Source organism: Hydra vulgaris, chromosome 06 (assembly GCF_038396675.1).
Source record: "Hydra vulgaris chromosome 06, alternate assembly HydraT2T_AEP".
Taxonomy (NCBI): domain Eukaryota; kingdom Metazoa; phylum Cnidaria; class Hydrozoa; order Anthoathecata; family Hydridae; genus Hydra; species Hydra vulgaris.
This window is the reverse complement of record NC_088925.1, coordinates 19,240,001-19,253,448: the sequence shown is the minus strand read 5'-3', so window position 1 is coordinate 19,253,448 and position 13,448 is coordinate 19,240,001. Positions and strand designations below refer to the sequence as shown.

The following is a 13,448-nucleotide window of genomic DNA, read 5'->3' as shown; positions in this document are numbered from 1 at the left end:
TCCAAAACATCGTTTGAAATTTAGCTCATACTCAATTAAAATTCAATTAAGAATTTAGCTCATACTCAATTAAGAATATCTATGGCAAACCTTCTCAGACATAGCTGATAAAAAGATAAATCTCTCTAAATCTATTGAAAAAGGATTCTAAACAGTACTTCTTATTTATGGATTACACTATACTTGATTTTAAATGTTTCTTTTAAATAAAGTTAAACTCAAATATAAAAATTAAATTAAAAAAAAATTATTTTCAAAATCCGTATAACAAAGTTTATTAATAATACTACCTCTCTCTAAAAATAGTTTGTATGTTTTTTATTTTGCTACGGTAGAAAATGGTTTGTGTATGTGTGCAATATCTTTTTTTTTGCTACAGTAGAAAATGTAAGCAGTTTAGCAATTACTATTTGCTAATTTATGTATTAAAACTTATATAAAACAATACCATATATTATCTTCTAGTTTATATATTTACGCCTTTACAATAAAATATTTGTAAATTATTATTTTATAAAAATGATGCTCGGTGATAAAACATAATTTCTTCTTGCTCCAGCTATTTATTTTATTGTATATGTATGTATATGAAAATTTATTGTAAAACGCGAAATTATTCATTAATTTACTTATATTAGCTAATAATTTTCATGTTATCAAAACACTCAAATCAAGCATACTGCCGAATAACTTAAGAAACGCGATTTCTTTCCGTGTGAAAATTTAAAAGAAAAACATGCTTTAGTAGATAATGAAAAAAAAAAACAAATAGCTGTAAGTCAAAGGAAAAGTCGTCAGATTAAGTAGGTGATGGCAGTACCTGTTGGCAAACCTTTTACTAAGATACAACAAGCTGACATTAATTTTAACTCACAGTAGCATATAAAATATCACCTGGTATATCTTTTTACCTGATAAATATTTAGTTAAAAAGAAATCATTGAATATATATATATTTTTTCAGGTTTAAGCAGCCAGCTAATGTATAACCCATTTTTCCATCAATGCACGGGAAACTGCTACTACTCATCCTACACACGTAGTCACAGCTGACGAGTATTTATAATATAAATCTGTAATTCATTTTACGAATTTTGGCGAGAAATAATTGACCGATTTGTGCTTGGCTCCTAGACTAACAATTTTGATGCTCAGAACTTTACTTTTTAATAACAGTTACAATAAAAACTTTAATAGTTGAATGTTGTTTTATAAACAGTGAAGGTTTTGTTCCATTTGTATATGACCACACTTAGCACTAAAAAATGCAAATATAAAAAAAAAATAAAAAACTACATTCTCAGTCAGAGGCAAAAGAACCTTAAAAACTGCCCTTATTTATACCGTTTTACGGTATTTCGTTTTTTAGGCTTTTGTGATTTAGCAAAAACGATTTGGTAAATTTTTCTTCCTAAGAAAAGCTAACTCGATATTTATACATATTTTAGCGCCGAATAAGCGCAAAAGAGATTCCAAAAACTCATTAATAAACAATCAAAAACTCGTGATAAGAAAATGTGGTTTATCTATTGTTCTAAGTATATAAAAAATCACTTTATAAATGAAAAACTTTAATCCCTGATACTATTATAATTCTGAAATTTAATTGACTTTTCTTGATCATTTTAAAGTTCCCTGGTTCACTAACAACCATGGCGCAAATTGTCAGAAGTCATTTTTAAAAGTGCCTGTCAGGAATCATTTTAATAGTCGCTGGTTCTCCAACAACCATGACGCAAAAACCCAAAAATCTGTGTCATCGCATATTCAGGCAAATTGTGAAAACAAGGTCAAACATGTGAATGTTTAAATATACAGTTTAGATACTAACTGTTAAAGTATATTATAATTATTTCCCATACAAAAAAATAGTATCGCGTATTTATAGAAAAGTTACATTATCAATCCATCCATAAAAAATCATTAATGTTTATTTAAAAAAACAAAGAATAACTTGAAGGCATTTTTAAAATCCGAATTGCAAAAAATGTCGAACTTAATACTAATAATTACAAAGAAAAATTTAAAGAATTTTGTATTTACAATACTAGTGCCTACCACTTTAATATATATATATATATATATATATATATATATATATATATATATATATATATATATATATATATATATATATATATATATATGCACACACAAAAAAATTATTCATATATATATCTATATTTATATATTATATATACTTAGATATATATATCTATATCTATATATCTATATATATATACATATATATATATATATATATATATATATATATATATATATATATATATATATATATATATATATATATATATATATATATATATATATATATGCACACACACACACACACACAAAAACTTCTACATTATATAATTTATATACTTTTTATATAATTGTTTATAAAACTTCTTTCAAATTTATTATAAAAATTTATAAACATTTCTTAGTTACAATGGTCACCAGTGCTAGATATTGAGTTAATTTTCCATCCAAATGCAAAATATCCAACTCCAGCACCGACAATTATAGCTACACATATCCAGGTATTGTATGTCATAAAAGCAAGCATAAGAAAATATCCGATAAAAACGACAACCATATGTAACACTGTTTGCAGGATGTGTAACGATGAAAACATAATTTTACTATTAAACAAAAGATCATTTAAGAAAAAAATTTAATTAAACAAGTTTAAAAGATAATCTAAATCTAAAAGTAAAACAATACATTTATCATTACACAAACATTACATTTTACCATATAGTCACGTAAAATGGAAAAAATGGCACATGGAAATCCCGAGGGCCTATTTTAATTGTTTGGAATATAAATATAACTTCTCAAAAGTTCTCTTCAAAGGTTTTGAAAATTTAAAATTTACTTTAAAAGTGCTTTTGTTGATTAAGCTAAATTATACATAATGTAATTTTTATTCATCTACAATACAAACGACAGTTTTATTGTCTTAGAAATTTTTTTGATTGCAGCCTGTTTGCAAAGGTTCAAACTTCTAATGTTTTTAAGAGTTTTTAAATTTTTAGAGTCTAAGGATTGAAAAATGGGTCAAATTTAATTAAATTTATAGCTAAAATTATAAAAATGGTTATAAAAACAATAAAAAAAAAAAGCCTCCTTGACTACGGTGGAGCACTTCAGAGCCTTCGGAAATAAATTTTGAATAATATTTACTTTTCATAAATTATTTAATGTTGCTTTAAGTTGGCTCATGTAGAAAAATTTTTTTATAATAGAATAAAATGCAACGGTTCATAAATATAAAAATGTATTTTTGATGGTAAGGGGCTGTTCAAATAATACGTGATTTTGTGGCATTTTGAAGAACCCCCACCCCCCACCCTGTGTGACGTGACAAAAATTTTTTTTTATAAGTTTATATTTTAATTGTAATAGTTTATTTTTATAAAAAAATACAATTGATGAATATCTGTCTAAAACCTAAATTTGTTCCCAAATCGGACTTTGACCTTCAAGTATCCTTGTTCTTCAATCCAAGTTCAATGTTCTTCAATAATTTTTGAAGGTCAGTTGAGGTCAGAGGTATCAACATCATCTTGATCATACCACTCAATTGTTTCTTTGTCCGAATTTAAAAAGACACACATGAGTTCAGATAGACGTTGAGCAACTAAGCGTTGAGGTCTAACTTTTTGAATTTCATTCGAATATCCAATACTTGAGCAAACTGTTTTGAGTTGATTCATTGATTTGATAGTTGCAAAATATAAACTGCAATTGGTACAAACTCTTTTTGGTAAGGAGTTTTAAATGCTTGAACATGAGTAGTCGTATGGCAATCCATTGGGATACTTTTTTGTAACTGTCGTGGGCAAAATTGATTTGCAAAGTTGATTTGAGTTGATTCATTGATTTGATAGTTGCAAAATATAAACTGCAATTAGTACAAACTCTTTTTGGTAAGGAGTTTTAAATGCTTGAACATGAGTAGTCGTATGGCAATCCATTGGGATACTTTTTTGTAACTGTCGTGGGCAAAATTGATTTGCAAAGTGATAAGTTTAAAAAAAGAGATGCAAAGTTGTTCTTTGAATTATTGCATTCAAGACCATCTTCTCCTTGGAACAAAGAAATTGGTGGTGGAAGAAAACCAGTTGGAATAAGATGAAACAGTGAGACGATGACCACAGCATTTTTGATCATTACATTTTACAATTTGAAGGAAGTATTGACTTTCTCTGACATGTTTAGCATCCCACTCTGCTCCAAAATGTTTTAACTGTCCACATTTTTCACTGTTTGGTTTTATGTACTCGGCTTTAGTTTCAAATCCATCAATGACTGTGCTAGACCAAATTTGTGCAAGAACTTCACCTGCTTTGCAAAGTTTGCCTTCTCCATAACTTTGTTTGTTGTTTCTCTTCTTGAATTAAGATGGTTTCCAAAATGATCAAATGGAAGTATAATTCCTGCTTGGTCATGGCTTAGCGAAGCCATTCTTCTCTCAACCCTGTTAAAGGCACTTCTTCCAGGAGCATTAGTGGCCACAAACATTGCATCAAGATCATGCTCTTTGAAATAAGTCTTGGCACAATGAATTGTTTTTTCATATCTTGGATTTTCATCTGGCCCACCATCAACAGTTATAATCATGATTGGTTTGCTAACTCCATCTTCAGTAAATAAGCTGCTTTTAAATGCAGGAAGATGGTTTATTCTGTTCATGTCTTCTAAGTGACTAAGTACTGTTGATGAATCATGTTTTGCACTTCTGATTGCTATGTATGTTGGGCCAGAGTATGTGACTGCTTGTTTTTCCATGCAATCCTTTTTAATTTCTATGGCTGCAATTACTGAAGGAATAAGTTTGTGTTGAGAGGCAATTACAAAATCATGATCAGCTAAAGTTACCTTGTACTCAATATGCATCATCATTGGTGCTTGTTTGCTTGCAGCTGTCAATCCAATTGGCACCCTAGCTTTATCATCCTGGGAGTGAAACGTCACTTCTTTAGGACCCAAGACTGCCGCAAGTTCTTCAAGGGCACTAATGGATGATTTGGCAACTTTTGTGTCTGCATGATATTTATGCTCAGAATTTTGTGCTCTTATTAACCGGACAGGTGCAGTTTTAACATGTCTTTTTCTTTCTGTGCTCAATGATCTGCTTGGAAGTAATCTTAAGTAAACTCCTGATCTCGAGAGATTGTAACCATGGTTTTTCAATTCTTCAACCAAGTCATTTAATGTTTTTACAGTTTGAACCATTTCAGTTCTTCTCCTATCATCAGAAGCAGACCCTTTCATAGCAATATCTACAATTGCTTTTATTAAACTGTCCTGATCACAGGCTAGCGGTCGACCTTTTGATACTGAATTTTTAATTCCACACAACTTTTTTTTTAATATCTGGATCTAATGCTTCTATAGGTTTTTTTCTTTTTAGTCTGGTTGCTGTTTGGCGTTCAGTGGCATTTTGACGAAGTACAAGATCTCGGCTTTTTTCTACCAAAAGTTTTTGATTTCGCCCTAGTATTTGGTAGTCTTCTTGTGACAACAAGTTGCAATTTCTTTTTCAGTGAGATAAGCAATATCTTTTTGTAAAACAAAAATTTCATTTTTTAACTGATCTTGTTTCGGGGCTTGTTTTCTTACAACTTTTGAGAAACTGGAATTTTCTTTTTCACACTCTTCACTTGTTGTAATTGATGGGGTCGCGCCAGTCATGCCATCAAAAGTGATTTTAGATTCAACCGCACGCTTTTTTGGTGTATTCGGTACTTGATTCGGTAATTTTGTCCAGTAAGATAAAATACCAACTTTATTTCGGAGTTCAATTTGTTTTAGCTCTTTTAACTTTTTTTCAACTTCTACATTTAATTCGGATAATGTTTTGGTCTTTGTTTTAATCTCAGACCAGATTTTACTTGTTTCTTCTTGAGACTTTTGCTTTGGTTTGTTTGCAAATGCTTTTAAATATTCTTCATAAATAGATTTGTAAAGTTTTTCTTTTTCACTAGACATTTTTAATCTATAACAACATCAACAACAAGAAATTAATTTTTATTTCAACCATTACATTAAATAAGTATATAGTAAAGATATTATTAATAATAACATTATTAATAGTACAACTATTTAATAGTAGTACTAAAATTTTATATCATAGTAACTAAATAACTTAACATATAATAAAAATGATAACGTAACTATAGTTCGACAAATTCATTATAATAGAGTGACACAAAACATTAAAAGTAATAATAACAATAACATTCAAAATTAAAGTATTGTAAAACTAAAACATTTATAGATCAGATGATGATCAAGAATAATATTTATGTTTAAAGATCAAATTTTAAACAACTATTAATACTAAAATTTTTAGTATATTTATACAAATATTCATTAAAAAACAAAATTAGATTTTTAACGGTAACATAAATTGCTTTTAAATAATCGCCCACTATCTGGTTTTTCTTTGTTTGTAGAATCAAAATTTCTTTTTGTCTGTAATTACCACAAGTAACTTAAAAAAAAGCTAATTTAATTTTTTTATTTTCATTTGTTATGACTCCGTTAAACAACAAACGCTAGCTCTTGTGAAGTCGTTGCATAACATTTTTCTTGAAAATTTTCGTATTGTATATAATTATCTCGGAGTTCGCAATTTTAAAAAATTACCCAGTGATAAAAAATTTGATTTAAAAAAGCTGGTAGTCACGTTTCCCAAACTTTGTGGTAGATCTCAGAGAGGCTGATTCCATCAACAGCTGAAAAATATCGGAATACTAACAATGCAATGTTGCACATGGATAATGTCCCTGTTTGTATTTTTGGTGTGCATTGTCAAGGCCACATTTAAAGCCCTTTGTTACGGCTTAGGGTTTATTAATAGTAATGAGGCAATTGCTTGGGCTATTATATTGTATTGCTTGGGCTATTATATTGTATTGAGCACTCTTTGATTCTTTAAAAAATTCAAAATGACAAAAGTGCCAAAAACTATAAAACACTAAAAACCTATCATTTACTAATATTCGTGGTCTTCGAAGTAACTATTCTCTGCTGAGTCTTATCTCTTGCAAAGTTCACCAGACCTAATTGCTCTTAGTGAGACTAATTTGAGTTCAGCTGTCTCATCTTGTGATCTTAGTGTTGGTTATCTTCCTTTAATTCGTAAGACTCCAATAGTCACATGCTTAGCCTGGGCATTTACATTTGTAAGAATTTACCCAATTGTCAGGAAACTAGGTAAAAATCCACAGACTATTCTTTTATGTGCTTTTATTTAGCACCACTTCACTCTATTGTCTTTCTCTTTGTTCTATACCACTTTCTTTCATCTCAAGACTGCATTCTTTTTGATGTTTTTTCTGATCAAATTGACAAGGCCCTATCTCTTAATCCATCAGCAAATATTGTTGTTGTTGGTGATTTTAATGCTCATCACACTAAATGGCTTGGCTCTAGTGTCAGTGACTCTGCTGACATTAAGGCTCTCAACTTTTGCCTTTCTCAATCTCTAACTCAAATAGTCAATTTTCCAACTCGCTTTTCAGACAACCTGAATCATTTACTTTTTCTACTTGACCTACATCATGTTTCTGATCCTAATCAGTGCTCAGTATCTTCACATTCACCCTTAGGTGTTTCTGATCACAATTTGATCTCTTTAAAACTATTATCTCATGATTTTCTTCATGATGGCTCTTGGGTACAAATATTTCGTCTTCCTGCTGACAAATGTGCTTCTTAAATAACTTCATGGATTCAGGATGGCATGGAATCTTTTACTCCCTCTTGACAATTCCAAGTCAAGCCTCACTCTTCTCCATGGTTTTCCTAACATTGTGCTGCTGTAATTTCCAATTAAGACCGTTACTTCCATATCTATCAGCAAAACAATTCTTTAGAAAACAGACGCCTGTTTACTATTGCTAGAAACATTGTAAAGAGGTTTTGTCTAATACCAGAACCCACTATTCTCAGGTCATGAAATCTCGTATTTCATCACAAAAATTAGGCTCTCATGACTTCTGGAGAATCTTTAACTGTATCATTAATAAGGGCAAATCTGTTCCACCTCTCTTGTATGGTTCAGGATTTGTCACCTCACCTAAAGACAAAGCTGAATTGTTTGCTAAGAACTTTTCATCAGTATCATCTCTTGATTCCACTAGTTGCATTCTACCTGATATAGCCATCAATCAGGTTGATCTATTGCTTGACATTCGTATCACTCTAGCTTCTGTATCTAAAGTGATATTCTGCTTAGACTCTTCTACAGCTTGAGGTCCAGACAACATACCTGTTGTAGTCTTGCAGCAGTGTTTTCCGGAGCTGTCATCTATACTTTCAAGACTACTTAACAAGTGCTTATCAGAGTCTTGTTTTCCAGCATGCTGAAAAGCAGCATCTGTTGACCCTATTTTCAAAAATTCTGGAGAATGATCTGAATCGTCTAACTACTGTCCGTTAGTCTTCTCCCTATCATAAGCAAGGTTTTGAATCTTTATTTAACAAACACTTAATCTCTCATCTTGAATTTAATAACTTACTTTCTGATCATTAATATGGATTTCAATCTTTTTGTACTACAGCTTATTTGTTAACAATAATAACCGATAGGTTTTATTGTGTATTCGATAAAGGTGGAGAGGTTAAGGCTTTCGCTCTTGACATTTCTACTGTAATGTACTTGATGATGTAAAATTATTAATAATAATTAATTAGTATACACCAATTAAAATAATATAAAAACATTTAATTCTTGGAAATCGGAGTTTAGTTAGCCATGTTGTTGTGAAACCACTTTTAATCTTGTGTTGATTTCATATTCATCTTCAATAAAAGCTACAGACAGTACTTTATTTTATTTTTGGCGCTGTCCAATCAATGTATGCAGCGCTGATGCGGAGTAGGAAGAAAGAATATAAGAAATCAACCTTACGCATTCCCGGAATACATTTTAATCTCAGGGGATGGGGTGCATGGGTTGGGGGAAGGAGGGGGGGGAGGGTATGGGAAATATTTTGATCATTTATTTAAAGAAATATTTATCATTTAACTAAATATACTTTTTAAATAACCACCTACCAAAAATAGACTAGTTAACACAAAAGAACACAAACACAAAGAAGTTTTTCTAAAAGAAATATTTTAAGATGGGGATATTCAAGTTGGAAAAGTTACATACAAAATGGATAAAGATGAGCCTTTAAGTTATCATTTACAGTAGATGAATACATAAATAAACTCTTTTTAAAATGGTAATACAATCACACATCACACTCCTTTATTACTAAATATTTAAATAAATTTTAATTATAATTACCCCCAAACAAAAAAATTATTGTTATGGGTGATGTTGCAAATAAATTTAATTTTGTTATATGAAATCTAAAGTTGCCATCGGAATCAAAAATGATGCACATTTTATCCTGTAGTTATTTATACAAAACAAAATCAGGGTGCTAATTAAAAACAAACAATGTCATTTTGTTATATATATGAGAACCTAGGAAAGAAAAAGCGAAGTAATATTTAAATCAAAGCTCAAATTACCAATCTATTTTTTCATACATTATACCAAATATGCTTATGCTTAAATTAACAATATTAAAATTGCCTCAAAAACTCTTTCCTGAAATTCCTAAACTACAATACACTTGAAGGGTCTTTTAATAGTCATTATTAGTGTTGTTTATTTGTAACAGTTTAGAAATTTAAAACCAAATTACATGTACTTACTATTGATTATTAAAGCCACTGTAATGGTATTTGATTACTTCTCTTAAAACTTTTAGCCCTTCATACATAAATGCAATAAATGCCAAGGCAATGCAAGAACCAACTAGCTCTACAAAAGAAGAATAAAGTTTAGAACAACAACAACAATGGCAAAAAAGGTAAAAACATATAATATATAATAATTGCTTTTTGTACCTTTGCGCTTAGTTTTTTCTTTAAAAAATAATTTTTTGATTTTTTCTTTTTTGATTTTTTTAATCTTTTAAATTCTATTTGCTCACAACTATACATAACATGGATAATAGAGCCAAAGGACTTTAATAAACTCATCTTTTAATGATTACTATATAGCTCCATAAATATTTACAAACCTTTACTCTAGAAAATATTTACATTTCTTTACTCCATAAATACTTATATCTTTACTGTAGAAAAATATCTAGAACAAAATGGGTTCAAAATTTTAATCCTAGATATTTTAGCTCCATATTGGAGTAATATATGTGGATCTATAAAATGCAAAGCTGTTGCTAGACAAAAAGGAGGGGAGGGGGGGGGGAAAGAGGGGTAAAGGCAGCGAATTTAGGGGCCCTTTGGAATATTTAATTTATTTAAAACATCTTGGAAAAAGTAATACTTTTTAGTACTTAATGTAACATAATTAAAATTTTGGTTAAACTGTTTAATTAATTTAAATATTATCCAATTAATCTAAATATCATTCAAGTCAAATATTTCAAATCATTATATTCATGTATTTTTTGATTGTTTACATAAGTATTTTGAGAGCAATTGAACAGCCAGCATAATGACACGCAACGATGCCTGGTACAACTTGGACAAGAAGTGAAGAAAAGGGTGCACAAAATGTATACCAGATAGAAAATTCTAAATCAAAGGATAATGTTGTTGAGGACAATGTTTTCAAAGATTAAAATGTTATCACAATCAAAAATGTTCAAAAATGTACACATGGATTGTTGTATATTGGGAGTGGAATGTTTGACCTATGTAGATCAGAATTAATTGATCATTAATAAAATACCACTTGACAATGTTTCAACAATTCTAAGAGATTTTAAACTCAATTTGCTGGAATTTGAAATTTTGAATGCAGATTTTGATTATCCATTTAAAGTCGAAAATCAAGAAAATCAAGGATATTATCCAGTAATGCATGAATTTCAGAATAAAATTCTATAAAAAAAGTGTTGCGAATTCCAAAAAAACTTGTCAAAAAAAAGAAATTGTAAATATAAAAATAAAATGCTAAATTCGGGAATTTAATCAAAAACAAGTAAGCTGTAGAAGAACATTTAGATTTGATTTGGGCAAAATATAATATTTCCTACAAAGCGTCTTCAAAGATACCAAAAGATGTCCTAGATTGTAAATTATTTGTTTATTTGTTGTTGTTTTTTTTAAATTTCCAGAAAATAAATATTCTTTTTTTTATAACTTATACACAAGTAACATGAACTAAACAAAAATAAACAATAAATTTTAACAAGCATGAAAATTTTTTTTTAAGGTTTAAAAAACAAATTAAAAAGGGAAAAATCTTCAACTATTTTAGGGGAAATTGTTTAAAAAAATGTATAATTGGCCAGGGTTTTAACCAGGAATAAATTTTTTTACCACGTTTTGCAATATTGGGAATATATATTGTTAATGTTCTAAAAAATATTGGGAATTTTTATTGAAATTGTCCTTTTGTTAAGAACAAAAAAAAAAAAAAAAAAGATCATTGAATTTTGGAGGATTTAGCAAAAAATCCTGCTAAAGAATTTAGCAGGATTTTTTAAGAAAAGACAAAAAAAAAAAACACACAAATAAAACAAAAACAAAAAAGTTTTTTTAAATAAAACTGTCCTAAAAAAATGAATACCTCCATTTGTTTTGGTATGCCAGCCTTTAAAGATCAGAGTTACATCGTTTCCCAATACAAAGTACATCTGAAAATATAAAGTTACTAACCTTAATTTATAATTTAAACAAGAAATTAACATTAAAGTCTTAACTAAAGACTGCTTCGAAAATGAACGCATCAACAGTAAAAGCAAGTTCACCTAGAAAAATATAAAAAACTTTACTTTTAAAAACAAACCAACTTAAAAAATTTGAGAACCCATGGCTGTTCACATGTGTAAAGTAAGTTATATGCATAGCATGGAATGAGTGGCTACTAATACAAAAATATTCTGCATCAAGAAAGAACAAAAAATATACTTTTGAAGAGTTATGCGAAAAAATGTTTTTTTAGAGGTTCCATCTATAGTGTAAAGATCCAGGCAATAATTTTTAATTAACTTTGTAAATTACATATTAAATTAAAACAAAAATAAAAAAAAACAAAACAATTCTTAAAAACTATATATTTTAAATTTTATGAAATACAACTACTAGTTTTTTTTTAAAAAAAAAAAATTATTTACTTATATAGAATGTATCTAAGTATCTTAAATACGAAATCTTATTTCTTTATTTTTTAAAGTTTATGCAACTCATAGCTGAACTGCATAAATTTAAAAATAAACAGTTTCTGAAAATCGGGAAAGAATTTGTATTTTTTTTAAGAATAGGAGTTAATGATAATCTCAATTTAATTTCAGCCGATCATCGTTGAACAACAACCTTAAAATAATCATTTTTAGCTTATATATATATATATATATATATATATATATATATATATATATATATATATATATATATATATATATATATATAAATTAGTAAAAACACTTATCTAATTTTTGATTACTTCAACACTGTGTTTCATCATCAGTAGGTTCATCAGGAAGAATCTTCCTGAAAGGAAGGATTCTTCCTGATGAACCTACTGATGGTGAAACACAGTGTTGAAGTAATCAAAAATTAGATAAGTGTTTTTACTAATTTATTATTGCTCTGTTCTTTTAGAACATTGAGCACTCTGTTTGTAGAATACACTAGCATAATTTATATATATATTAGTGATGTACCGATTAATCGGCATCGGCTTAATCGGCCACTTTTTGTACAATCGGAATCGGTATCAGCATTGGCCTTTTTTTATTGATTTACCGATATGCATTACCGATGGCATTTTAATACTTTTATCCTGCATTTTGATAATTATTAAATAATAAATAATCTAAACTTTATGCATCGCTTAGAATTTTTAGGAAAATTGTTTATTTTGACTTTGTTTACAGGCAAGTTTATTTATTTGGGTCCAAGTATTTGTTTACCAGTACGGATTCCATGAAATAATTTACCCAATTTAAAGCTCTATGGCTTTATATCTTTAAAACTTTAATAATTAGTTAATTCATCGGTATCGACCTTTTCCTATCCATCGGCATTGGTATCGGCCAAAAAAGTGTTATCGGTACATCACTAATATATATATATATATATATATATATATATATATATATATATATATATATATATATATATATATCAGTTCTTGTTTTGAATAAAAAATGCTTAACGCTTGCTTTAGCTTAATGTGAACTAGATATAAAATTCTCTTTATATATTTTTTTGTCTTTATTGATATTAACTACTGCAATATAATACAAAATAACTACTGCAGCATGAGTTCAATTGAAAAATAAACTCAATTAACAAAATCAAGGTAGAAATATTATTATGTAAATATATTATAGAATATTATTATTTTTAACTTGTTTTTTAACCCTTTCAACGCCCAGTACCTGTTACGCAGG

At 28.5% G+C, this 13,448-nt stretch overlaps 1 protein-coding gene across 1 annotated transcript in view; it reads right to left on the bottom strand.

Annotated features, from left to right (window-relative positions):
* Positions 1 to 2,418: 2,418 nt before the first annotated feature.
* LOC136081705 (high affinity copper uptake protein 1-like) overlaps positions 2,419 to 13,448 on the bottom strand; it is a 16,367-nt gene continuing 5,337 nt past the window's right edge. Inside the window, exons 2-4 of the mRNA XM_065799456.1 lie at positions 11,621 to 11,687; positions 9,733 to 9,841; positions 2,419 to 2,648 (exon numbers count right to left, since the gene is read on the bottom strand). Of these exons, the coding sequence (XP_065655528.1) occupies positions 2,447 to 2,648; positions 9,733 to 9,841; positions 11,621 to 11,687 (378 nt within the window). The 3' untranslated portion in view covers positions 2,419 to 2,446. The remainder of the gene's footprint in view (positions 2,649 to 9,732; positions 9,842 to 11,620; positions 11,688 to 13,448) is intronic.